Below are 26,918 nucleotides of genomic sequence, written 5' to 3' on the forward strand. Positions count from 1 at the left end.
TACGCACTCTTTTGGAAGAGGGGCAACTAAAGCTAGGAAATGTGCACACAAGTGAAAATCCTGCAAACATGTTTACAAAAGTAGTCAACAAGGAGAAGTTGAGATTTTGCTCATCTTCAATTGGTATTCAAAGATAAGAATCCAACATGGTGAAAGCATTCACAAGTTTGGTGTGGAGATCAGTCTCCAAGTGGGAGATTGTTAAGTATGGATCTTGATTTACCCCTTGTAATTTTTTGTATAAAAAACGCACATTTGTAAGGCCCCCGTTATGAGGAGAAGCCATCCTGCATGAAGAAAAATCACTCGCCGTCGAAAAACCTTCGCCAGAATATTATGGCCGGACGGCGATCAAAGAGTGGTCAAAAAATGACTGGTTGGCCAGTGGCCGATGGTTGGAAGTCAATGGCCGGTGGTTGATTTCAAGGTGGACTTGTCTTCTCAAGGGCGGCCACACATGGGCGCATTGGAGAGTCCAACTTGGACTTATCAACACAAGGGCGGCTACACACAGTTGCCTCTCATGAGAGAGGACGATCCATTTGTCCTATAAAAGGAGGCCTCTTCTACATACAAAATGCATTGTGTTGCATTGTGAAGTTGATGTGAGGTGGTGAGAGTGAAGCAAGGCGGGCGCTCTATTAAGGGTATAACCAATTTGTAACCTACTTCTTGTTTGAAGTACTAAAGCCATTGAGTGGCTGATTTCCGTGGATGTAGACCATGTTGGGTGAACCCATGTATATTGTGATCTCTCTCTCTCTCTCTCTCTCTCTCTCTCTCTCTCTCTCTCTCTCTCTCTCTCTCTCTCTCTCTCTCTCTCTCGTGTGTGTGTGTGTGTGTGTGTGTGTGTGTGTGTGTGTGTGTGTGTGTGTGTTACTGTTTTAAATACATATATACGCAAACGAACACAAGTGTTCACGGACAACCAGATCCTAGACAAGTATAAGGGTTATGCACAAAAATTTATTTGCATGTTTGAAAATAAATTTTGTACATGGTATCAGTAACCGAGAATACATCATAGGAAATTACAATCCCAAAGAATGGTAATAGAGCTGCTCCCCATTCGAACGAGCATCAATTTCAAAACATAAAGAATAGATTGTTTTACTCAAAGAAGGTAGCCCTCACCTGCATCCATAGTAAACAAGAAAACGTTCGGTTAGCAATTGTTTATCGTATACAAGTGAAGCATGGGCATCCCAGTTGTTATCCATGTCACAATGATAAAACAAACAATCCTTAAGTGCATTTTTTTCTTTTTTTAATTGATTCTATATTTCTGCTTTTTCTTCAAAGCACACTTTAAAAAACCTTTTGTTTAGTTTTTATATGGATCCAAAGGTACCACATAGATAATTATGCATTAAAATACTCATTTTTTGAGGTGATAGAAGAGAGGTATTTTTTTATAAATACAAGTTTAGTATTTTTATCTTTCATTTATACTCCCTTAAGGCTTTGTTAATTTGAAAACCCAATATCAATCACTATGGTTATAATCCGCCCAAGTAGACGATCTAGATATCATATCAAATAAGCAACCAAATCCCAGAATCATCAAACCTTGAAGTAATATAAAGTTTTCGGATCATCATCCCATTGTTTTGTTCAAAAAAAGTGCCCCTAATCATGAAAGTAAAGCCTTATTTTACAGTTTTTTTTAACATTTATGAACCAAGTTACGTGGTCGGAGATATCATATTGCAAACTATCAATGAATATCCCGATCCTAGGTCTTTTTGGTTTAAAGAGACATATAGCACCTATCCATGAAATTAATACCCCCCCCCCTTTTTTTAGTTAAATACATGGTGAGAAACCCACCAGTAGATATCATGGAAATAGAACCATATAATACAAGCCAGATTCTCACTCCAAAAAAAACCCTTCATTAATTCTAGTAGACAAAATATGTACAGCAAGCATACATGCTACGCCATTTAGATAAGTGTTTACTGTAGATTTTCAGAAGCCAAAAAGAACACGGCACATTATGATTTGAAGTGGAGATACTTCCTTTACCCGGGAATTTCAACAGGCATTGAAGAATCATAATACGGTGTGTTTTTTGAAACCACATCACCAAGGTTTGTTGCCAAAACTAGAAAGTACGCCCATAATTATGAGAATCAAGGCAATTTTTTTTACAGTTTTTACCTGTCACAAACCATTCATATGCCAGGAGCTATACCATTTGTACACATATGTACCACAGGGCACCATATGTAGAATTTATTTAGCAACCAGTTAGACTTGAACGACCAGTATGGAAAGATCTTTCCCGCCCATAACAACCCATAGTATAAAAAACAAATACATAATATCAAAGGATACCAACTATTTAGTTTACCAATCAAACTAAACATGGTCATAGAAATATGACCAGAGGTAGAGATACCATTCTACCACTAGTCAACCAGTCGCAGCCATATACGACCAGCACTAGAGATATACTCTCTATACCGGATTTCCAGCACTAGAGATATACTCTCTATACCGGATTTACATCAGGCCAAGAAGTACTACATTAGTATCCGGATCATCATTCCCCGGCCTGTACTCAAACCAGACACCCAGCCATGCACATGAAACACAACATATTTTTACATTTTATTATACTCACGAACCAGTAAGCCATGGGATATTCCCCCTACAGTCACAAATTACCATAGGGTACCATTTTTTACCAACTATTTCTCATAGTTTTTGCTGGTTAGCAACCAAAGTATAAAGAGATCAAATCCGCATCAGAACAGAACCTGTCACATGTCAGGGGATATTCCCACTACAAAAAAGTATCACAGGGTACCATATTTAACTATCATGTCACTCAATTTTGCAGGTTTTAGCAAAAAAAATAGATATGAAGAGATTCATTCCATGTCAGAACAAAACATAGTACCAAAGAAAATATATACTTTCATCGTATACAGATATTTAACTATTCGACCTGTGAACTCGGAGCAGTAGGCAGAACAGCCCCCACGACGACTTCCTTCCCATTCGTCATGACAGTAGAAGACCGTTTCAACAGAGTGCAGAACCCTCCTCACCACTCAATGTAAAAAAGTTTTTACAAATTCCATTACCTCATACAGTAACAATATGCCAAGTGAGTAATACTACTCACAGGTTTATATAGGCTCGGTGTCCTCCCTGCGCGTACTGTTATGATCAGATTCATCCAGAACAAAGATCCCCCAGGATATGCAAACCGTCACACCATTGAGAGAGGATGATATAGGTGCATACCACCCAGCCAAAGCAGATGAATGCGCCCAATCGCCGCCGAGTTCTGGCGTGTAGAGCCAGGCAGCCGTGTAAGGAAAGGTTTGTCAGAAACATGTGTTGTGAAGGCAGATGATAACACCTACCACCAGTTAGATCGAAACTTTCCTGAGGAAGTACTAGTCCTATTTCAACTTAAGAAGGATACATTATGCCAGGCCCTCAATCCCATGGGTCAGTGGTTCCGAGAGGTAGACAACGGGTGCTATAGCCAGTCATGCAAACATATTGTAAAGGCAGTAATAGGTATTAAGAGCCGATTAGTCAATTCCAACCCTAGGCTATTAAGGAGTAATGTACTCTTTTCTAGGTACCCTTTATATATAGGCAAAAAACTTCCATATCGCCCATGTTTTAGGTGTTTTTTCTAGGTTGAAAAAAAGTTTTAAAGTATTTTCACAATTTGTACAAAGCTTAGCCTGGAGTGGTATTAGTACATCCGTACAAAGATGAAGGGGGTTTTTTTTATATGCTAGATTATACTATTTCATAAGCAACTATATGCATGGTATTCAGAGAACTAAAACCATTATTCCTTATATTTATCATGGATAGGTCCTATTCTCCATATACCAACTCTTTGTTGTTTAGACCTGAGTTGGATCATAGCCACAGTACCATCCCTTTTAGTATAAGAGTAAGGAAGCCTTGGAGTGGCAATAGTATACGAATTTTAGTGTGTGTTATACACTAATCCCTTATGGCCTTAAACACCGATTTGATATTAGCTATTGCAGTCCAACACCTGCAGCAGACTCCTGAGTTAGTTCGTAGATCATTTGTCAAAAAATATGCCACCTTCTCTTTCCGAACCAGGGGACAACTGTAGCCCAAACACAGTGGTGGACATATCAAGATAAACTCACCAGAGTAACATTATGGGGTCGAGAGCATTTCAAGAATAACATTAGTCTAGCCATGGTAAAAGAGGCCATGGGTTTAGGTCCGAAGTACTATTACGCTAAGCATTCTATGAAGCGCGGGTTCTCGAGGCGATTATTCCTAGTGGCACAATTTATTCCTCATCACAAGCTCTTCCTAAGTCCTCATTTTGGTCCCCACTTACAAGGATACTTTGATTATTCTCCCCGAACCAGAGGTTTAAGCATGGCATTAGCTAATTGTATCCTGCCCAATACAGAATGACCACCCATATGTTTCTATTGCGATAGTTGTTTGTGTGATCATGTAATGGATGGCTTAACCGTGATGTAAGAGGAACCAAGGCGGTTTTATCTGCTCTTATTTATGATAGACCCTCTTTTTTTTGTAAGCAATACTTTTGAACAAGTATGTGTGTGTGTGTGTGTGTGTGTGTGTGTGTGAGAGAGAGAGAGAGAGAGAGAGAGAGAGAGAGAGAGAGAGAGAGCTTGCTTTGCCAATCTTGGGCACTTGAGAGAGTGTGTGAGAGGAGAAAGAGCCTCAAAAATGCAACGAGCCCTCTCTTATATAGCTATGCAAGAGTCCCCAACTAATCTTAAGCTAGAATACTTCGCACTTCACCAATGCGGTGGGAACACCTCCTAATTCCACAAAAGCATGCTCCAACACTTTTCCCTCTTGCCTTGCATTCATAAGCCTCCAAGGTCTTCATTCATAAAAGCATCCAAGGTTCATAGTCCTTGACTATGGGGTGGAAAAATAAAGTCATAGCTAGTGTTGTTGCTTTGGGTAGAGGATCCCTTTTTACCCATCGACATTGTTCCATAGTGGTGAAACTAGTTCCACTTGGTGTTGTTGCTTTGGGTAGAGGATCCCTTTTTACCCATCAACATTCTTCCATAGTGGTGAGACTAGTTCCACTTGGTACTTGGAAGGCTTAGCTGTCGCAAGCATGCCTTTACTTAGACCTAAACATCTTTCATAGTAGATTGGCAAGGTCTAAGCTGCTGCAATCTTGATTCATGGTGTGCATACATTTAAACCTTATGAGCATTTAAAAGAAATATTAGAGTCAAAACAAGATAAAAATCTTTATATTATATACTTTGTTTATACTTGATTCTTATCTTTGACAGGATTCATTGTAAGTATTTACAATAAATACATTGTCCTTTAGTTGGATGTCTTGTATCCACCTTGCATCCTCAAAAGGATAATTCTTGAATTTGACAAGGTCTCGTTGGATAGTCTTACCACTTCTTAAAACTTTGTTTTCGTGTCATAGGATGCTCTTTGGCTATAAAATCTCTTCTTGACCCTCAAACTCGGGTGGTTCTTCAATTACTGGTTCTTTGGGTGGCTCACCCTTATAAGGTTTCAAGAGGCTCACATGGCATGCATTATGAATGAGCCAAGTACTTGGTAACCTTAACTTATAGGTTGTTTCATTGATAGGCTTAAAAATTTGAAATGGGCCATACTATCTTTTTGCTAACTTAGCATAATATTTCTAGTTATCCATTGGGCGTCCTTGTGTTCCCTTGCCCGTCGTATGACTTAGGCATGCTTTTGGAAATTTGAGCAATACCCATTCATTTTCTTTGAAGGTCAAGGATCATCTATGCTTATCAGCAGTAGTAGCCCTTGCGTTTGTTGCGTAATGGATATAGCTTATTTGATCTTTTAAAAGGGTTCTTTAATATCTCTATTATACTCATCATCAACAAATATGTTCAGAAGCGTCTTGACTACCAATGGGAGCTTGGGTCTTCCTTCAATTACCTCAAGAAGGGTGCCTTTCCTGTAGAAGCATGGACAATGTTATTCTACACATACTCTACTAAGGGTAAATACTTTTCCCATTGAGCTCTTTGATCTACTTCCGTAACATAGGCTTTAAGTAGATTGTTGATGGTTCAATTTGCTTTCTCACTTTGGCCATCCGTTTGTGGGTGATAGGCCAAAGAGAAAGTCAACTTAGTACCCAACTTCTCAAAGAGACCCTTCCAAACATTTCTAGTCATTCTTGGATCTCTATCGGATACTAAAGATGTTGGTAAGCCATGGTACTTAAAGACCTGTGAGATAAAGAGGGTTGTCACATGGTGTGCTTAAAGAGTCTTTTTTACAATTATAAAGTGTGCTTGCTTGCTAAGCCGATCTACTATTGTCCATATTCCCATATTCCCATGTATGGACTTGGGTAATCCAAAGATACAATCCATGGATATACTTTCCCATGGGGAATCAAGAGTAGGCAATGGTTAAAGAAATCCAAGCTGCTTGCCTCTATCATACTTTTTCTTTTGACATACAATGCTTTTAGAAACATAGTCCGATATGTTTGCCTTTATTGTCGGCCAATAAAAGTACATCTCTACTACCTTGAGAGTAGCTTGAATCCCTCTATGTCCTGCAGAAGGTGGAACATGAGATTCATATATAACCTTTTCACGTAGATTATGTGTAATGCATAGCCTATTGCCATAGAGGAGATAACCATCTTACATATTGTATAGTTTCTCTTTCTTTCCTAGTGCAATAGCTGACATTACATCTTTGAAGTTTGGATCCATAGCATACTCATCATCGATCATAGAAGCTAGATCATTGTTAGTAGCTATTGATACAACATTCACCTTTGGCCTTTGTGAAAGTGTGTTCGCTGCTTGGTTGTGCTTACCAGCTATGCGAGCAATATGAAAATTGAACTTTGAGAGAGTGTTTTCCCATCTCATTTTCTTATCACTTGATTTAGTTTGCGTCAATAAGTATTTAAGACTTTGATGGTTTGTGCGCAAAACAAATGGAGTTCCTAGGAGATATGCTTCCAAGCATCTAGGGCATGTAATATAGCTCAAAGCTCTTTTTCATATATGCCTAGATTCTTTTCTTGGTTATCCAATCTCCTACTTTTGTATGCTATGGCATGCCCTTCTTGAAGCAAAAAAGCTCCAAGGCATTGTTCACAAGCATCACACTGGACCTCAAAATATTTTGAAATGTTTGATATAATTATAACAAATTGAGAGATAAGGTTTGCCTTTAATTTTTCAAATGCTTAATTCTCTTTTTCAGTCCATACAAATTTAACATTCTTCTTAGTCAAATCATACAATGGTCCTGCTATGAGCGAGAATTTTTCTATGAAGCGTTTATAGTATGCACACATTCCTATAAAGCTTCATAATCGTAAAGATTTATTTGGTATAGGCCATTTTTTTATTACCTCCAACTTTGTAGAGTCCATTCGCATTACTGCTTGTTGAGAGGTAATATGACCTAAATACTGAATCTCTTTTTAAAAAAACTCACCTTTCTTTTGATTAATGTAAAGATTATTGTCTCTCAATTTTCAAAACTTGAAATATTACATGAAGATGTTGCTTATGTTCCTCAATAGTCTTTGAGCAGATGATAATGTCATCAAAGAACACTCCTGTGAAGCTTTAATGAGGTATGAAGAGCCTTTGCATCATTCGATTAAAGGTAGTGGGAGCATTGGTAAGTCCAAAAGGGAGTACCAAGGATTCAAATAGGCCAAAAATTATTCGAAAGGCCATCTTATAAATATCTTGAGGCACTATCCGTATCTAATAATAACCACTTTTGAGATCTATTCTACTAAAGTAGGTAGACCCTTTTAGCTTATACCAAATAGATCTTCTATCTTGGGAACGAGAAATCTATTCTTTTTGGTTATCCAATTAAGCGCCCAATAGTCCACACACATTCTACAAGTACCATCTTTCTTTTGTAGTAGTAGAACGGGTGAACAAAATGGAGATGAACTAGGCATGACCATCCCTTTTTCCACAATCTCATTTGCTTGCCTCATAATCTCCTCTTGCCGAGCCGATGAGACTCAATAAGGAGGCTTATTTAGGAGGTGAGCTACCAGGTATAAGTTCTATGGAATGATCATCTTGTCCTCTTTAGGGAGATAGCTCCTTGGGAATATCATCCGTAAACATACCTTAAAACTCATGTAGGAAACTAGAAAGTTATAATTCCTCTTTAGTTTCAATTTTAACTTCATTAGGAACATGTGCATCTTTCTTAGACTCCTTGACAAAAACCGTGTAACACGAAAGAGCGCTTTTCATTACTCTGTCTAAAGTTTGAGTCTGTACACAAGAGCTATAGTATTTCCCACACTATAAACATCAAGCACAACATCCTTGCCTTGATAGGAAAAGATTACTTTTCTCTCAGGAAACATAGTGGCAACCATGTGATCAAACCATAGTGCCCCTAGGATAACATCTTCATGCTTGAGAGTAGAGATGAAGAGATCTTCCTTGTTGACATAGCTTTGCACATGGAGCCTTAGCTTTCCAATCATTGGGAGAGAGTGAGACCTCTTGTCCTTTGAAAGATCCATTTTCTTGTCTCACATCTTCCATGTCAAAGTCATGAATTCCTAGCTTGGTCTAGCTCAACAAAAATGAAGTTGTAGGTAGAGCCACGGTCAAGCATAATAGAGTAGTTCTCCTTTGCAATGGCCTTCCTCTTTTTAAGCTTCCACCATGGTGGCTCTAGGAGGGTCATTACGTTCACTTCTCTTAGGACATGCATGGAAAATATGACCTTGCCCTCCACACTTGAAACGATTGTTATCTTTACGATAACATTCAATGTCCTAAAATCTAATATCTAGCTTTATCCAAATGATTTTCTCATGTTAAATTGATTATTCAATATTGGAAGGTAAAGGGAAACAAGAGCTAAAATATAGATATCTGTTTTTAGACCGAGCTCAACACGGGGCCAAAAGGGTGATGGTTACATCTCGGCAAGGGCTCAAAAGGAGATGGTCTACTAAAGAACAATGTGTTAATAATGGAGCTTAAAATAACTTAGGGTTAGCTCCATTAAGGCCTCCAAAAATTAGTGTTAAAAGTCCTTAGACCTAGGAACTTCAGGTTAGACAAGCTAGGAATGTGCTTGAGGTGTTTAAGTCAAAGATGAACCCTAATTAGGGACATGAGAGAGAACACTCACACACACACACACACACTCAAGGAAAGCCCAATACTCAAGAGGCATTAAGGCCACATGTCAGGCCCCTAGCAATATTACCCTCATAAGGTACCTAAACCCTATTGGATGACCTATAGGAACGTCCAATTCAATTAAAAAATTAAGATCTTTCTCTTGAAAATGGAAAAGGAAGACATTTGTTGAAATTCTACAATTTAAAAAGTTAAGGTCTTTCTCTTAAAAATGGAAAAGGAGGAAATGTGTCCAAATGCTACAATTTAAAAGTTAAGGTCTTTCTCTTAGAAATGGAAAAGGAGGACGTTTATCCAAATGCTACAATTTAAAAAGTCAAGGTATTTCTCTAAAAAGGGAAAAGGAGAACATTTGTCCAAATTCTACAATTAACTAAACTAAGGTCTTTCTCTTAAAGGGGGAAAGGAGGGAGCTTGTTGAAAAGGCTATAATTAAATACACACACACACACACTTCGATTGTGTGTTGTGTACGAAACTCCAGCTCCTTCTCCAAGTTTGAGAAGTAGAGAGCCTACACCAACACCTCTTGGATATGGAATACAAATCCAACCAAGAGTCAAGCTTCAATGGCATGCTCATCTTAGCTAAGCTAAGCTGAGCTGCAAGAGTAATCTATGATGAAGAAAGTAATTCTTTCTCATAAGAATACTTCTTCTTCCTCTCATTCCCTGGTAGCTTCTCCACCTTTGAAGGTGTTTGAGGTCTTGGGATTGAGTCTGGGGACAAGTTAAAGTTTTTGCAAAAGTTATAGGCATAATTTTTATGCATGAAGCTTTCCATCTTCATTGCATCAACTAGGTCTTAAGGAACACAAAGCTTGTATTGTATTAAGTCTCTCTTTATGAGAGAATCTATAATACAAAAGCCTTTTGGAGGGGGGACCGGCTCCAAGTAAATCCGGTCCTCAAGTATTGTCAATTTCTCTAATTCTCTCTCTCTTTTACAAGTATTGTTCATGCAAGCTAACTAGGTATAAGGGTTATGTTGTTATCACTAATCAAGTAATCTTCTTATGCTTATAATGAATTCTCTTAAGAAATGTTCACTACAACCATCTTGATTCCGCTACTCTCAATGTTACAAGTCCAATTCTCTTACATTGGTATCAGAGAAATTGGTTTTTCTTTTCTTGCTTAAGAAGAGATGTCCTTAAGTTGTCCATGAAAGGTTGGACCTATTCATTGCAAGAGGGTAAGTGGGACAGGGATCTATTATCTTGGTTGAAAAGGACTTAGTTTAAGGTACACCGTTGGGAACACTAGACTTAATAATGGAGTCTTTTGGGGCTTGCCTTTGGCTTAATTATTATTGAGCCACTAGCAAGCTCAACAGGACCATAATCAACCGAGCAATGTTAGACCCTCTCCACTACTCTTTTAATTAATAGTCTCTAAACCACGGGTGTGGCTGCTTGAGAGCTAATTTTCAAAAGTAACGAAGAGTAGCAACTAAGGTTTTTTAGGGTACCAAAGCACAAAGTATCATATACATAACTTTAATTAGGATGGCTAACGATAATAAAGAGAGTAGAATGAATATTGATGACTTTGATTTTTCACATGAAGGTGATACTAATGATGCCCCCATGTTTGTGAACTATCTTGTTACTAGGTTGCAACAAGCTATGGGCAACCCTGCTTTGCAAGCTGAAGTTACCCAAGAACTTCGTGCTTATGGTGTTTCCCTACCTCTCCAAGAGGAGAGAGAGAGAGCTTAGGAAGCCTCTTGTAGAGACATCCAAAACAAGACTCTCTCCTATGAGAGAAGAAGAGGATGCCAATGAACGAGAAAGAAGCGATTCACAAAATTCCTCTGAAGATGTGGCTCCAAGAAGACCGTGGTCTAGACGATCTCCAACTCCTCGTAAGAGGAAAAGATTTTCTTATAATCCTTCTCCTGGTCATCTCAAAAGGGAAGAGAGGAACCAAAGGAAGAAAAAGGCAAGAAAGAGGTCACCCTCTTCATCATCTTCCTCCGCTTTTGATGAAAGCAGCGGCTATTCTCCTAGAAAATACAAGAGGAGAGGACATCGCAAATCCTATGTTGCTTAGAAAAGTTCCTACAAGCTAAAGAAGTTTAAAGAGGGAGGAAAGAGTATCTCTTTTCTCACGTATGATGGCACCTTTGGTGCTACTAAAAAAGTATTGCCCTTCATCCAACAGTTTGATGCGTCTTTTGGAGACCACTGCTTCACAGACCCCACAGAGTCCTCCAAGCTACGTCATGTAGCTATGCACTTTCAAAAATCTGCTCTTCAATGGTGGGTTAGCCTTCGTGGCAATGGCCAAGCTCCAAAGACATGGAAAACTCTACGAGTTTCCATCATGAATCAATTCCTTGCAAGTGACACAAAGATAAAGTGCTCACCGAATGGTGGAGTTTGAAGTTACTCTCTAATGAGTCTATCCACAAATATGTAGACAAGTTTTGGGATTTACATCTCAAAACTACAATCTTTCAAACGATAGACTTTGTCGAGCAAAAGCAAAAAAATTGTGTGGGATTACCTAAAGAAATGGCCAAGTATATCAACTCACAACGGCCTGGTTCCATCATCGAAGTCATCCACCACACTATGGTTGCTTCACGTATTAATTTCCAACAAGGGCCTAAAAGGAATGCCAAGCCCATGGAAAACAAAGATCGAAATGATTCAAAGGGGAAGAACAATGCTCAAAGTTCTTCTCAAGGAAATCCCAACAACAAGACCAAGTGGAAAGGGGTTTACAAAGGTAAAAATAAACTCTCTCCTGAAGAGCTAGACACTTTTCGCAAAGATCACAAGTGCTTGAAGTGTGGGGATCAAGGACATGGCTATAGTTCTTGCCCCAAAAGGAATGCCCACAATGAGACTCCTAGAGCTTCTATGGTCGAAGCTCCAAAAGAGGATGCTCATTGCCAAGGATCATCCCTTTCCTATGTTTGGGGGAAGGTGAGGCAGCATGATGCCTTCATCCTTTTTTATCCTGGCTCTACTCACAACTTCATATCAACAGAGTTGGCCACAAAGCTGGGCATACAAGCTTTCGAGATGGGAGATACTATAATTGCCGATGGAGATTTCAAGGGACAACAAGCCTCCGTTACACCCTTGATTGGGAAGTTGAGGCTTCATGTCCAAATCTACGTCAACAAAGAAGACTTTTTCATCTCTTCTCTCCGACATGAGGATGTTATCCTAAGGGCACCATGGTTCAATCGCATGGCTGCCAATATGAAGTTCCCTGAAAGGAGAATTTATTTCACCTACAAGGAAAAGAACATGTATGTAGATGCTAATGAGTCGGGTCATACTATACACCTGCTTTTATAAGTCAGTAAAAAACGTGGTTTCCTCGTATATGATTTTTGTCAAAGAGTCTCTAAATGATGCTAATGTTTTAGCAAAACAAAGTGGTAGGAATCAAGGAGAATTAGAGTTGTCTAATTTTTAAAATGGATTCCAGGATGTTTTTATCGATGATATCCCTATGGAGTTACCTCCAAAACAATGGAATGATGACCATACAATAGAGCTTCTACCTAGGAGCTCACCTCCTAATAAGCCTCCTTATCAAGTTTCTCAAGCTCAACAAGAGGAGATTATGAGGTAGGTACAAGAGCTAGTAGACAAGGGATGGTAAGGCCTAGTTCCTTCCCCTTTTTTTCATGCAAAAGAAAGATGACACATATCGAATATGTGTCGACTATAGAGCACTAAACCAGATCACTATCAAAAATAGATTTCCCGTACTGTGGGTAGAAGATCTGTTTGATAAGCTACAAGGACACCTACCTAATTCAATAGGATTGGCCTTAAAAGTGGCTATCATCAAATAAGGATAGTGAACGAAGATATTGTAAAGACTGCTTTTTGCACAACATTTGATCTTTATGAATATCTTGTCATGCCTTTTGGCTTAACAAATGCTCCAGCCACATTCAACCGTCTAATGGAGAAAAGTTTTAGGCCCATCGCAAGTTTATTGGAGTGTTCTTTGATGACATAATCATCTACTCCAATTCTCTTGAGGAGCATAAGCAACATCTCCAGGTAATCTTTCAAGATTTGAATTTTTCCTTCAATAGATTCATTACTTAGGTCACAGTATCTCTCGAGATGGTGTCAGGAGGGATCCATCAAAGTTAGAGGTAATAAAAGGATGGCCTAACCCAAGGAATCTACATGAGCTACGAAGCTTTATTGGTATGTGCGCATACTATAGATGCTTCATAGAAAAATTATCTCAACTAGCAGGACCATTACAGGACTTGACCAAGAAGAACGCTAAGTATTCATGGACTACTAAAGAGAAAAATGCTTTTGACAAGCTTAAAGAAAATCTTACCTCCCAACCAGTGCTTACACTAACCGGATCTCTCAAAGCCTTTTGAGGTCCAATGTGATTCTTGTGGAGATTTCCTTGGAGCAGTCTTTCTCCAAGAAGGACATGCCATAGCATATGAAAGTCGAAGACTCAATACCATGAATGAGCATTGGGCATATATGAAAAAGAGCTACTAGTTATTCTACATGCCCTTAGCACATGGAAGCGCTATCTTTTGGGGATTCCATTCATCTTACAAATGGAACCACCAAAGTCTCAAGTACTTCATTACGCAAACCAAGCTTTTTGACAAACAAATGAGGTGGGTAAATTTTCTTTCGCAATTCAATTTCATATTGCTCGTATTGTTGGTAAACATAATCAAGTGGATCACGATGACCAAGGGCAAATGCGGTGTCTATAGCAACTCACAATGATCTATCTTCCATGATAGATGAGTATGCTACTAGCCCCAATTTTAAGGACATAATGTCAGCCCTTGCATTAGGGAAGAAAGAGGAACTATTCACCTTGCACGATGGTTATCTTCTCCATGGAAATAGTCTATGTGTTACTCACTCCCTTCATGAGAAAGTGATGTATGTATCGCATGCTCCTCCCTATGCGGGGCATAGAGGGATTCAACCTACTCTTCGAGGAGTAGAGATGTATTTTATTGGCCCATCATGAAAGTGGACATACAAGAGTATGTTTCAAAATGTGTCGTATGCCAAAAGACAAAATATGATAGAGGGAAGCAACCTGAATTGCTCCAACCATTGCCAATCTTATATTTTCCATGGGAGAGTATATCCATGGATTTTATCTTTGGATTACCCAAGTCTATCCATGGGATTATGGGAATATGGACAATAGTCAAAAGGTTTAGCAAGCAAGCACATTTTATTCTTGTCAAAATGACTATAAGGCACACCAAATGGCAACCCTATTCATATCACAGATTTTCAAACACTGTGGGTTTCCAACATCCATCATGTCAGATAGAGATCCTAAAATGACCATTGATTTTTGGAAAGTTCTCTTTGACAATCTAAGTACAAGTTTGAATTTCTCTTCGGCCTATCACCCACAAATGGATGGCCAAAGTTAGCTAACCTTACGATTCTCGCTCTACTAAAGACCTATGTCACAGAAGTAGATCAATGCTCACAATGGGAGAAGTACCTACCCCTTGTATAGTATGCGTACAATGACACCGTCAGTACTACTATAGGAAAGGAGCCTTTTGAGATCAGAGAGGGAAGACCAAAAAGTCCCTTTCTACTTAAAGTACATGGGAATATCTTCGCTACCGATGAGTATAGCCGAGACCTACAAGAATTCCAAAAGATTAAGGAGGCTATATCCATCTCTCAACAAAGGCAAAAAGCTTCTGCTAACAAGCACAGAAGGGCCTTAATATTCAAAGAAAATTATTGGGTCTCACTTAAGTTTCCCAAGGCTCGACTCAGGCCAACTACGGGCAAAAATCATACGGGCCACCAAAAGTATTATGCTAAATTAGCAAAAAGATATTATGGTCCTTTCCAAATTTAAAACAAATCAATGAGATGGCCTATCAACTCAAGTTTCCCAACCATAGGCTCATACACAATGTTCAAGCCTTACAAAGGAGAGCCACCAAAAGAACCAATTATTGAAGACCGCCAAAGATCGAAGATCAAGAAGAGGTGCTACAATCAGAAGCTATCCTTCAACACATGAGGACAAGGTACTACGCCATGGTAAGATTATCCGACAATATCTTATTAGGTTCAAAAATTATCCTTTTGAAGATGCTAGATGGATGCAAAGAATATAGCTTAAGGATAGTATAAACCTTGTCAATTCTTACAATGCTACATAGAGTAAGAAAATATAAATGTTTCTTTTAAGTGATCAATTTTTTTTTCTTATAAGACTAGATCTCTATTTTTATTGTGCACAAATTTAAGTAGTGTGCATGCTTAGAATCATGTTTGTGCTGACGAAGTCTCTCAAACACCAAGTAGAATTTTTCAATCTATTTTGGAACTATGATACGGACTAAAGAGCAGACGTACTTGCGATAGCTAAGTCTCCCAAGCACCAAATGGATTAGTCATCTATTCTGGAATGATGCCATAGGGTAAAAAGGGATCCTCTACCCGCTAAGAAACATGGACTAATGACTAAGACTTTATCTTCTCTACCTCATAGTTGAGGACGACTATGGTTTCAAGGGAGAGGTAATGTCATAAAATCTAATATCTAGCTTTATCCAAATGATTTTCTCATGTTAAACTGATCATTTAATATAGAAAGGTAAAAGGGAAACAAGAGCTAGAACATAGATATGTGTTTTTAGACCAAGGTCAACACGGAGCCAAAAAGGGAGATGGTTACATCTCAGCAAGGGCTCAAAAGGAGATAGTCTATTGAAGAACGGTGTGTTAATAAATGGAGCTTAAGACCTTAGGGTTAGCTCAATTAAAGACCTCAAAAGGTTAGTGTTAAAAGTCCTTAGACCTAGGACCTTCAGGGTAGGCAAGCTAGGCATGTGCTTGAGGTGTTCAAGTCAAAGATGAGCCCTAATTAGGGGCATGAGAAAGAAAATGCACACACACACACACTCACTCACTCAGTCAAGGCAAGCCCAATACTCAAGAGGCATTAAGGCCACATGTGAGGCCCCTAGCAATATTGTCCTCCTATGGTCCTTGAACCCTATTGGATGACCTATAGGAAGGTCCAATGAGAATTTAGATTCAATTAAAAAATTAGGATCTTTCTCTTAAAAATGGAAAAGGAGGACATTTTTCGAGATTCTACAATTCAAAAAGTTAAGGTCTTTCTCTTAAAAATGGAAAAGCAAGACATTTGTCCAAATGCTACAATTTAAAAGTCAAGGTCTTTCTATAAAAAGGGAAAAGGAGAACATTTGTCCAAATTCTACAATTAACTAAACTAAGGTCTTTCTCTTAAAGGAGGAAAGGAGGGTGCTTGTTGAAAGGCTATAATTAAATAAATAATATCTCTCTTTCTCTTTTATATACTCCACAAGTCACACACACACACACACACACACTACGATTGTGTGTTGTGTACACAACTCCACCTCCTTCTCCAAGTTTGAGAAGTAGAGAGCCTACACCAACACCTCTTGGATATGGAATGCAAATCCAACCAAGAGTCGAGCTTCAATGGCATGCTCATCTTCTTCAACATCTATATTACTATGCTAAGCTAAGCTACAAGAGTAATCTATGGTGAGGAAAGTAATTCTTTCTCGTAAGAATACTTCTTCTTCCTCTTCTCTATCCTCATTCCCTGCGAGCTCTCTCCACCTTTGAAGTTTTTTGAGGTCTTGGGACTGAGGCCGGGGACAAGTTAATGTTTTTACAAAAGTTATAGGCGTAATTTTGATGCATGAAGCTTTCCATCTTCATTGCATCAACTAGGTCTTAAGGAACACAAAGCTTGTTTTGTACCAAGTCTCTCTTTATGGGAGAATCTATAATTCAAAAGCCTTTTGGAGGGGGGATCGGCTCCAAGTAAATCCGGTCCTCAACTGTTGTCAATCTCTCTAATTCTCTCTCTCTTTTACAAATATTGTTCATGCCAAGCTAACTAGGTATAAGGGTTATGTTGTTATTGCTAATCAAGTATTCTTCGTATGCTTACGATGAATTTTCTTAAGAAATGTTCACTACAACCATCTTAATTCCGCTACTCTCAATGTTACAAGTCCAATTCTATTACATTCAACCTCTTTAGGAGAAAGTTCCTCTGTAGCCCTTTTCTTTTTCCTTTCCTTTGTGGATGTTAGTCTTGGAAGAATTTTGCATCATTGTTCTTCCCTTTAGCTCAGTTGATTCTTTGGCTTTCATTTGCTTTGAGCCCTTCTTGGTCCGTTGTTGGAAATGAATCCTTGAAGCAACCATAGTATGATGTATGACCTCTCTAACTGTTTTAGGTCTTTGTGAGTTAACATACTCACTCATCTCCTCAGATAGGCCATCACAAAATTGTTGTTTTTGTTCCACAAAGTCTATCTTTTTGTAGATTGTGGCTTTGAGATGTAACTTTCAAAACTTATCCACATACTTTTGGATAGAGTCATATGGGGCAATCTTCAAGCTTTGCCATTCCGTGAGGACTTTGTCTTTGGCATCACTTGGAAGGAATTCATTCGTAATAAAAAACCTCAAAGATTTCCAAGTCTTTGGAGCTTCACCTTGACTACGTGGGCTTGCCCACCATTCACATGCTGACTTTGGAAATGCATTAAAAAAATTCAAAGCTTTGAAGATTCCAAAAAATCTTCGTCTCCAAAGGCCGGGTCAAATTGTTGGATAAAGGCCAACACTTTGTCAGTTGCTCCAAAGGTTCCATCATAGGTAAGAAAACCAATATTCCTTCCTCCTTCTTTGAATTTATTCAACTTACCTTACCTATTCCATGCTGCATAGCTCCTCTATTTATCCCTTCTCTTATCTCTCTTGGGTGGCAAGTCACTGTCCTCCGTGTCAAAAGATGGTGATGATGATGAAGAGGAAGAGGAAGAGGAGGAGGAAGGCGAAGATGGTGACCTCTTTCTTTGCTTCCTCTTGCTTAGATGTCTTTGTCTCTTCTTTGAATGATCATGGGAGGGAGTACTTGATGACTTCCTCTTCTTTTTGGAAGGAGTAGGTGACCGTCGTGCCCTCCCTTTTCTTGGGACAGCATCACTTTCAGAGGTAGGTGGAGTGTCACTTTCATACCTCTCCCTTGAAAACACAGGGTGTACTTCTTCTTCTCGAACAGTTTGCCTTGGAGGTCCCTCTGGCATCTCCTCCTCCTTACCCAAAGAGATTCCTCTTTTGGAGGTCTCACTAGGAGGCCTCACATGAAGTCTCTCTTCTTGTCTATTTGGGGGAGCTTGAGCCTGGAAGTCTTGAATTTGGTTTTGAACCTCTACTTTCAAAATAGGGTTTCTCATTGCTTCTTGCAACTTGTCAACAAGGTAGTTGACAACTCTGCAACCATCATCAAATGCTATACCATGAGGCAAATCTAGCTTGTCAATATTAATTATATTCTCTTGATTTTTTTGGGCATGAATAAAATTTCTTTATATGCATATGCTAACTCTTTTCTTGGCACTTTCAAAACTTTGGCTACCACTCCTCTTATCCCTTGAAAATTAGCACTCAAGTAACTACACCCGTGGTTTAGAATATTGTTAATTGCAAAGCGTAGTGGAGTGGGTTTAGCAGGGTGAGGTTGGAATCAGCTCCTATCGAAATTTCTAATGGCTCATTAATGGTTAAGCCCTAGGCAAGTCCCGAAAGACTCCATTATTAAGACCACGGTTCTCAATGTTGTCCCCCGTACCTTGTAAATAGGCATACCAACCAAGTTGATAAATCCTAGTCCCACTTACCCTATTGTAACGAACAACTCCAACCTTTGATAGATTACTCAAGGACATCTCTTCTTAAGCAAGAAAAGAGAAACCTTGACTTTGATATAGATGTCACAAAATCTAACACTTACTTTTAGATTTAGCAAAAATTCACTATGAAAGTAGAGAGTTTTCCTTGAGAGAGAAATAGCAAGGAGAACATATGTTGTGCCGGAATTATTTATTTACAAAAATGCACATTAAAAACACTTTAACCATGCACATAATTCAAAGAGAATAAACAATTAAGATTGACAACTCGAGGAGGACCGGATTTGCTTGGAGCGAGTCACCTCTCCAAAAGGAGTTGTATTATAATCCTCTCAAAAGAGAGCTTTATTACAATACATGTTTGTGCTCTTGCATAGCCTTGCTTGAATAAAGAAGATGGTGTCTTCAAGATTCCATGGTATACCATCCTTCCCAAACCGTAAACACCCAAGCGGGGAGAAAGGAAATGTGGGGAAATAGGAAGATGAAGGTGGAGAGAAGTATTTTTCAAGCAAGAGAATTGATATTCCATGTACACGTGCTCATGGGCAAGCTCGTAGCATAGCTTAGTAATAGAATAGTAAAGCGAGAGGAAGAAACTTTCATTGGCTTATATCTGCATTCACAGCCAAGAGCTTGAGCATAGAGTCCGTCTCTAGAGCTCCCATGAGAGAGAGAGAGAGAGAGAGAGAGAGAGAGAGAGAGCTTGCTTTGCCAATCTTGGGCACTTGAGAGAGTGTGTCAAAGGAGCAAGGGCCTCAAAAATGCAATGAGCCTTCTCTTATATAGCTATGCAAGAGTGCAATTAGACTTAAGTTAGAATACTTCACACTTGACCAATGAAGTGGGAACACCTCCTAATGCAACTCAAGCATGCCCAACATCTCACCGGCTCAACAAGTGGAGATTATGAGGCAAGTGAGAAGCTTTATAGGAATGTGTGCATACTATAGATTATTCATAGAAAAATTTCATTAATAGCAAGGCCATTGCATAATTCAACTAAAAAGAAAGTTAATTATGCATGGACTGCAGAAGTGAATGAATCTTTTGAAAATCTTAAAGCAAAGGTTATCTCTCAACCCATATTAGTATTGCTTGACCTCTCAAAACCTTTTGAAGTTCAATGTGATGATTGTGGTGATTGCCTTGGGGCTTTGTTGCTTCAAGAAGGGAATCCCATAGCATACGAAAGTAGAATATTGATTGACCAAGAAGAATCTAGGCATATATGAAAAAGACCTATTAGCCGTATTGCATGCCTTAGATGCATGGAAGCATTATCTCCTAGGCACTCCTTTTAGTTTGCACATAGATCACCAAAGTCTTCAGTACTTTATGATACGCAAACTAAATTGAGTGACAAACAAATGAGGTGGGAAATTTTTATTTCACGGTTTAATTTTCATATTGCTTACATACTTGATAGGCACAACCAGGTGGCCGATGCTCTTTCACGTAGACCAAGGGTGAATGTTGTATCAATAGCTACTCACAATGATCTATCTTGTATGATAGATGAGTATGCTAAAAATCTAGACTTCAAAGAGGTAGTGTTAGCTATTGCACTAGGGAATAAAGAGGAACCATACAATGTGCAAGATGGTTATCTTCTCTATGGCAATAGGTTATGCATTACACATAACTTTCATGAAAAAGTTATGTATGAATCTCATACTTTCCCATATGCAGGACATAAGAGTTGGAGCCAATATGAACAATGTGTATGTGCAATCTTTGGTGCTAGATTGTACCTTATTGAAATTGGAGATAAATTTTTTTGGGTGATTGAATCCATTTTGTCTAGCTCACAGAGAGCTCGCAAAAAAGATCTTTCAACGTATAATCATGACACTTGAGAAACAAAGAGGAAAAGGAAAATATCCTTCACATCACATGTATCATGAAAAGAATATTTTTCATGGACTACGGACTCTTTTAGAGTTTTCATGGTGAGTTGCAAAAGAGGAGGCCCCAATCACAAGGACTTTGTGGCCAAGGGTGGGAGAGGTGATGAAGATCATAAGGTACTGTCGACATGAACGATAATCATCACTTGCATGAAACAGCTTGGCAATCACCTCTTATGCAATGCCTTTGCAATCACCTCAGCCCTATCTTTCGGCGAGAACAAAGCTGAAGAGTTTGGATGTGTGTGTGTGTGTGTGTGTGTGTGTGTGTGTGTGTGTGTGTGTGTGTGTGTGTGTGTGTGTGTGTGTGTGTGTGTGTGAGAGAGAGAGAGAGAGAGAGAGAGAGAGAGAATGAGGTTCTTCTTCCACAGTTGTGGGATCACAACCGAGGAATCTTTTCTCAAAAACCAGTCTCTCTAGTCGTGCGTCAAAAATTGATATTTCAGCAATCCCTACCTCCACCTTCTTCTAGAGTTCCACAAAACTGGGTCTGATTCCACCACTGGGCAATGAGCTCTGCATGGAAGGGGTATGCATGCTCTCAACCAATCTAGCCAATTACGCTCTCTCTCTCTCTCTCTCTCTCTCTCTCTCTCTCTCTCTCTCTCTCTCTCTCTCTCTCTCTCTCTCTCTCTCTCTGACTAAGTGCCGCCTCTATAAGTCACTCACAGTGCTCAGAAAAAACATAGGTTTAGTGTAGCAGAAACCTAGGTTTAGTGTAACCCCACCTACAAATTTTGAGATTTACCTCTAAAGTTTTATAGTTAAAGGTGAGAAAACCTCCAAAATTTTAAAAAAATTAATGTAAATTAATGTAAAAACCTTCAGATTTAGTCAGTTTACCTCTATTGTTTCTAACATGTAGGTTTTGAGAAGTTTTTGGAAAAAAGTTTTTTTCAAGCACTGGTCAATCACTCTCAGTGGCCGAGTTTAGAAAATTTTCAGTGTCGTGTCTCTTGCTCACTCGCAGGGCTTCTCTCTGTTATGCACTCTCAGAGTCTCAGAAGCAAGTCCAACTCTCTCTCTCTCTCTCTCTCTCTCTCTCTCTCTCTCTCTCTCTCTCTCTCTCTCTCTCTCTCTCTCTCTCTCTCTGAAAAACTTTACAAAGACATTTCCAAAACATCAAATACAAGCCTGTCCAAAAGACTCAAAAGTCCCTCAACGTCCATCCAATTGATGGCTTCAACCACAGTGGCAATGCTCGTAGCATGCGTCTTCTAAGAGTTCTACGATAGAAGTCAATGTTCATGAGCCTTCTTCCTCTCCTGGCTTATGCACTAATTAGACACCTCTTCACTTTCTAACAGCAAGAACACTAGTACACTGATTCTGGTTCTGCATATCCTCATCGCATCTAAACCTCTGTGGTGGCTCGCGAACTCTTCTTGCTATGCGGGATCTCACACGGACAACGTGAGAATGAATGGCACATGAAACGTAGTATTGCATTTTGGCGTAAAGCTTGGGAAGTGCGTACCCATCATAAAGGCAAGCATCTTGCACATCTCGCACAATAGCTTGTTCAACAATGGTCCTTACAACGAAATCGCTTGACAGCCTTGTCCTTGGGCACACATCACCCATAGCTAGAGCACCTGATGGGGTTGGTGTGGCCTCTTCCGTGCTTGTTACGTCCACCATTACGACGCTTGACCACCATGACTGCTTATGCCGCAACTGCTTCTACTTCCTCTTGGGCGTGGATCTCTCTCTCTCTCTCTCTCTCTCTCTCTCTCTCTCTCTCTCTCTCTCTCTCTCTCTCTCTCTCTCTCTCTCTCTCTCTCTCTCTCTCTCTCTCTCTCTCTCTCTCTCTCTCTCTAAAAAAACTCAACTCTATCAAAGAGCGCAAGGGTTTTTCTCTGTCTGTCTCTCTATCTCTCTCTTTTTTAAGAAAATAGTTCAAATATTTTTGAAAATTGAAAATTTCTACTAGTATTTCGGTTTACATCTTTATAGGGCGGGACCTTGACAAAGAGAATTGCAAGCCGCCTAGTGGAATAGGAAAAGAGAATTGTGGTAGTCTTAAGCTCCCGGGGCAGCCTCGGCGCCAGCGCTGTCGCTGTGAGAGGAGGGATGAAGGGCGAAGCTGGCCAAGTCATGCGCCTTGCATCACATCCCATTAGCCACGTCCTAGATGCGGAATCGGGCGCTGTCCAGCTGCTGGGAAACATCAGGGTGTCTACCCACAACACCACAGAAACGGCCGTTATGGCTACCCCTCCGGCTATGAGGGCGCCTGCCGTGCACAGCGCCATCAACCAAGAAGCCTACGGGCACCAGCATTGGGCTTAACAGTAGCAGCAGCGACGCCATCACTGCCACCACCACCACACCCGCCCCCACCAGGAGCGTCACAAACCCTACCACCTGACTCGACGTTGGCTTGCGCTTCTGTAGGTGATGCATCAGCTCCCACGTCTTCTTCTCCACTTGCTCTTGCGCTTCAACTGTTGTCTGCTGCCATCTCCCACTGTGCTCAGCTGCGGCAAGATTTTCTACTCTAAAGTCGGCCCCCTTAGAAATATAACTCTGCAGGTAACTGAAGCGAAGCCAATGGTTCCAATTGTTAATTCTCTCTCTCTCTCTCTCTCTCTCTCTCTCTCTCTCTCTCTCTCTCTCTCTCTCTCTCTCTCTCTCTCTCTCTCTCTCTCTCTCTCTCTCTCTCTCTCTCTCTCTCTCTCTCTCTCTCTCTCAAAACTCAACTCTCTCAAAGAGCGCGCGCCGGCGCTCTTTGAGAGAGTTGAGTTTGGCGCGCGCTCTTTGAGAGAGTTGAGTTTTGAGAGAGAGAGAGAGAGAGAGAGAGAGAGAGAGAGAGAGAGAGAGAGAGAGAGAGAGAGAGAGAGAGAGAGAGAGAGAGAGAGAGAGAGAGAGAGAGAGAGAGAGAGAGAGAGAGAGATTTGCGTGTGTAGGCCACAGAGGCACGCCATCGCCGCGAGATGGTTTGGGGCCTTTGATGATGGCTTGCAGTAGCAACAAGACAGAGCCATGCAGGTGCCCTCTTCTCTCCTCCTGCGAGGTCTCCTCTCTGTGTGGCCTCTCTTTGGCTCCTCCATTGAGGCCCCGATCTTGATCGCCGCCTTCTTCCTCTGCTTCTCATCACACTCTGAAGGTCATGGCTATGGCGCCCAAAAACAAGGTGAATGCATATGATTCTGATTGGAACAAAACATGGTTTGGAGCCGAGATGTTTGCCAAAAATACAGAGGCCGCACCTATGAACATTGTGCAGAAGCTGGAGAAGAAGAAGCTTCTTAGCCAAGTAGAGAAGGCAGGGCTTCTTTCAAAGGAAAAGAGTGTTGGCCTCACTCTCTCCTCAATAGAGAAGATGGGTTTGTTGTCGAAGGCCGAGGATCTTGGTTTGTTGAGCTTTGCAGAGAGCTTTGCAACATCGTCACCTACACTTCTCGCATCTCTGTCATTGCCTCTCATTGTCCTATCTATTGTGACATTGGTTGTAGTACCCGATGATAGCACAGCTCTTGCTGTGGCTCAAACTGCCTTTGATGGGCTTCTGGTTGCAGTTGCTGGAGCTCTATTTGTCGGCTCCATTGTCCTCAGTGGCCTCCAAGAAGATTGATGAGAAAAATAGCCTTTTGTCTTTTCTAAGCGGATGTGGCTCATCCGTTCCCTTGCAGTTATGTATGTAAATGTGGTGCATTTAAAAGTCAAATGTGTGTATTATAGATAGCTTCATCATTCAATCCTCAGTAAGACTCAGTGGACCTGCTTACTCAAACCTTAGACTTGTATGTAATTTTATTGATGTGTGTACTGCTTCCAGTCAAAAGAGAGAGAGAGAGAGAGAGAGAGAGAGAGAGAGAGAGAGAGAGAGAGAGAGAGAGAGAGAGAGAGAGAGAGAGAGAGAGACAGCGAGAGAGAGAGAGAGAGAGAGATACCTCTAGTATCTACCCTGCTAGCTGCCATGGCCGCGTTTGAGGGCAAATACGCAGCTGAGCTTATTGCCACTGCCAAGTACATTGCGACCCTTGGCAAGGGCATCCTGGCAGCCGATGAGAGCACAGGGATTGTTGGAAAGCGTTTGGCAAGTATACATGTGGATAATGTAGAGTCAAACAGGCAAGCTCTCCGGGAGCCTCTTTTTACTGCCCCAAATGCCCTCCAGTACCTTTGTGGTCTCATTCTCTTTGAGGAAACCCTCTATCAAAAAATAGCGAGTGCCGTTTGTGGAGTAGTCCCCGGCATCAAGGTAGATAAGGGCACTGTCGACCTTGCAGACACTGATGGAGGTTAGACAACCACTCAGGGACTGGACGGCCTTGCCCAACGCTGCCAGCAATATTATAATGTTGGAGCGCGATTTGCGAAGTGGAGAGCTGTGCTCAAGAATATTGGTCCAACTGAGCCGTCTCCTCTTGCCATACTTGAGAATGCAAATGGGTTGGCTCGCTATGCCATCATATGCCAAGAGAATGGTCTAGTCCCCATTCTTGAGCTTGAGATTCTTGTGGATGGGCCCCATGATATTAAGAAATGTGCTGCCGTGACGGAGATTGTGCTTTTGCTGTTGTCTACAAGGCTTTGAGCGATCATCATGTACTCTTGGAGGGCACCTTGTTGAAGCCAAACATGGTTACTCCTCGCTCTAAAGCGCCAAAGACAACCCCTCCGGAGATAGCCAAATACACAGTACAAGCACTTTAAAGGACGATTCCTCCTGTTGTTCCTGGTGTCATGTTCTTGTCGGGCGGTCAAAGTGAGGAAGAAGAAACTTTGAATTTGAATGCCATGAATGAGCTGGATATCAAGAAGCCATGGCCACTTTCTTTCTCATTTGGACGAGCATTGCAAGCCAGCACTTGGAAGACTTGGGCTGGAAAGAAGGAAAACATTCCTGCAGCACAAGCTCCTTTGCTTGCCCGATGCAAGGCCAACTCTGAGGCTGTCCTTGGCAAGTATGCTGGAGATGCTGCTAAGGGTGTTGGCACTGATGAATCGCTTCATGTTGCCAACTACAAGTATTAGCTCTCCTATGCTTGAGCTGTTGAGTTTTGATTGCAATGATGTTTCATGTTCTGTAATAATGTTTAGGTGCGGGGATGGCTGCAAAACGAATCAAATGGGCTATTTTTTTGAGGTTTATGTAACAGACATCTTTATCATGATTTAATTTAGCTACCGTTTATTCCTAGTAAAGAGAGAGAGAGAGAGAGAGAGAGAGAGAGAGAGGGACACAGGGTTGCGGAATCGGAAGCAGAAGCAGCAGAAAGAAAGGAGAGGAAACCAATAGAGATGCCGCTTAAATTGGATCCCTCGCAGATAGTGGAAGGGATGGCATCGACCTTGGCTTGACGATTCTGGACAGTGAGCTTGACAATAACGCGCAGGCCCTTTCAGTCCATGGCAGTCTCCTTGGCAATGTCCTCTCCTACCTTCTTGGGCGACAGACCCAGAGGCCCGATCTTGGGTGCCAATGAAAAGGGAGCTCCAACCTCCCCTCCTATTAAACAAACAAAAACCACCTCCTCATATTCTTGCTACCCTTGCTTTATCAGCCTTGCATCTTCATCGTGGGCACAAAACATGCATCACTCAGCTTCATGTCTACCGTCTACTGGAGTTTCCGGGTGGCTCCCTCAATGGTGATGCTGAACTAGAGCAGGACTAGAACTAGGGGAGCAATTAGCACCGCTTCTCTTGTGATCAAAGCCCTCAAGGAGCCTGAGCGCGATAGGAAGAAGATGAATGCATTGCTGCTGTTGTTGCTCCTCGCGGGACTGAAATAGTAGCTAAACGCGCTATAATCCTTGCTCAAGAACGAGTGTTGCTATGGTGGGCGCCTGTGCTCTGGTGTGAACACGGTCTTTGAAGACGGCTGGAGTTGCTTATGATTAGTGCTAAGGGCCTTTGTTAATCCGCTCTGAGTTTTGTGCAACAATTATCTCTCTTCCTAATCTCAAAGAGGGTGAGCTCTGACATTAGATTCCTACCCACAATGATGAATCCCACTGACAGAAACCCAGAGATGCCATCGTTTGCATTTATGACATTGTTATACAGCAGATGCTCCTCATGATTGCTAGATACTTGCATAATTGCATTGACGGAATTCCTCCTATTAATCTGACCATGC

General features: G+C 40.7%; 4 protein-coding genes and 1 pseudogene across 4 annotated transcripts; 4 read left to right on the forward strand and 1 right to left on the reverse strand.

Moving 5' to 3' along the window:
- Positions 1-22,120: 22,120 nt before the first annotated feature.
- Positions 22,121-22,487, reverse strand: LOC147438579 (small ribosomal subunit protein eS26y-like). Its single transcript, XM_086484146.1, has 2 exons — positions 22,423-22,487; positions 22,121-22,361 (listed from the first exon to the last, which is right to left on the reverse strand). The coding sequence occupies exons 1-2, from the start codon at positions 22,485-22,487 to the stop codon at positions 22,121-22,123; spliced, it is 306 nt and encodes a 101-aa protein (XP_086340272.1).
- A 413-nt stretch (positions 22,488-22,900) lies between these two features.
- On the forward strand, positions 22,901-23,119 carry LOC147438580 (uncharacterized). The gene has a single exon (XM_086484147.1). The coding sequence runs from the start codon at positions 22,901-22,903 to the stop codon at positions 23,117-23,119; it is 219 nt and encodes a 72-aa protein (XP_086340273.1).
- A 732-nt stretch (positions 23,120-23,851) lies between these two features.
- Positions 23,852-24,404, forward strand: LOC147438581 (uncharacterized). The gene has a single exon (XM_086484148.1). The coding sequence runs from the start codon at positions 23,940-23,942 to the stop codon at positions 24,402-24,404; it is 465 nt and encodes a 154-aa protein (XP_086340274.1). The 5' UTR covers positions 23,852-23,939.
- Positions 24,405-24,749: 345 nt separating this feature from the next.
- Positions 24,750-25,370, forward strand: LOC147438582 (fructose-bisphosphate aldolase, cytoplasmic isozyme-like). Its single transcript, XM_086484150.1, has 2 exons — positions 24,750-25,074; positions 25,141-25,370. The coding sequence occupies exons 1-2, from the start codon at positions 24,750-24,752 to the stop codon at positions 25,368-25,370; spliced, it is 555 nt and encodes a 184-aa protein (XP_086340276.1).
- A 134-nt stretch (positions 25,371-25,504) lies between these two features.
- On the forward strand, positions 25,505-25,885 carry LOC147438583 (fructose-bisphosphate aldolase 8, cytosolic pseudogene; annotated as a pseudogene).
- Positions 25,886-26,918: the final 1,033 nt, after the last annotated feature.

This window comes from Adiantum capillus-veneris, chromosome 16 (assembly GCF_014529385.1).
Source record: "Adiantum capillus-veneris isolate H3 chromosome 16, ASM1452938v2, whole genome shotgun sequence".
Lineage (NCBI taxonomy): Eukaryota > Viridiplantae > Streptophyta > Polypodiopsida > Polypodiales > Pteridaceae > Adiantum > Adiantum capillus-veneris.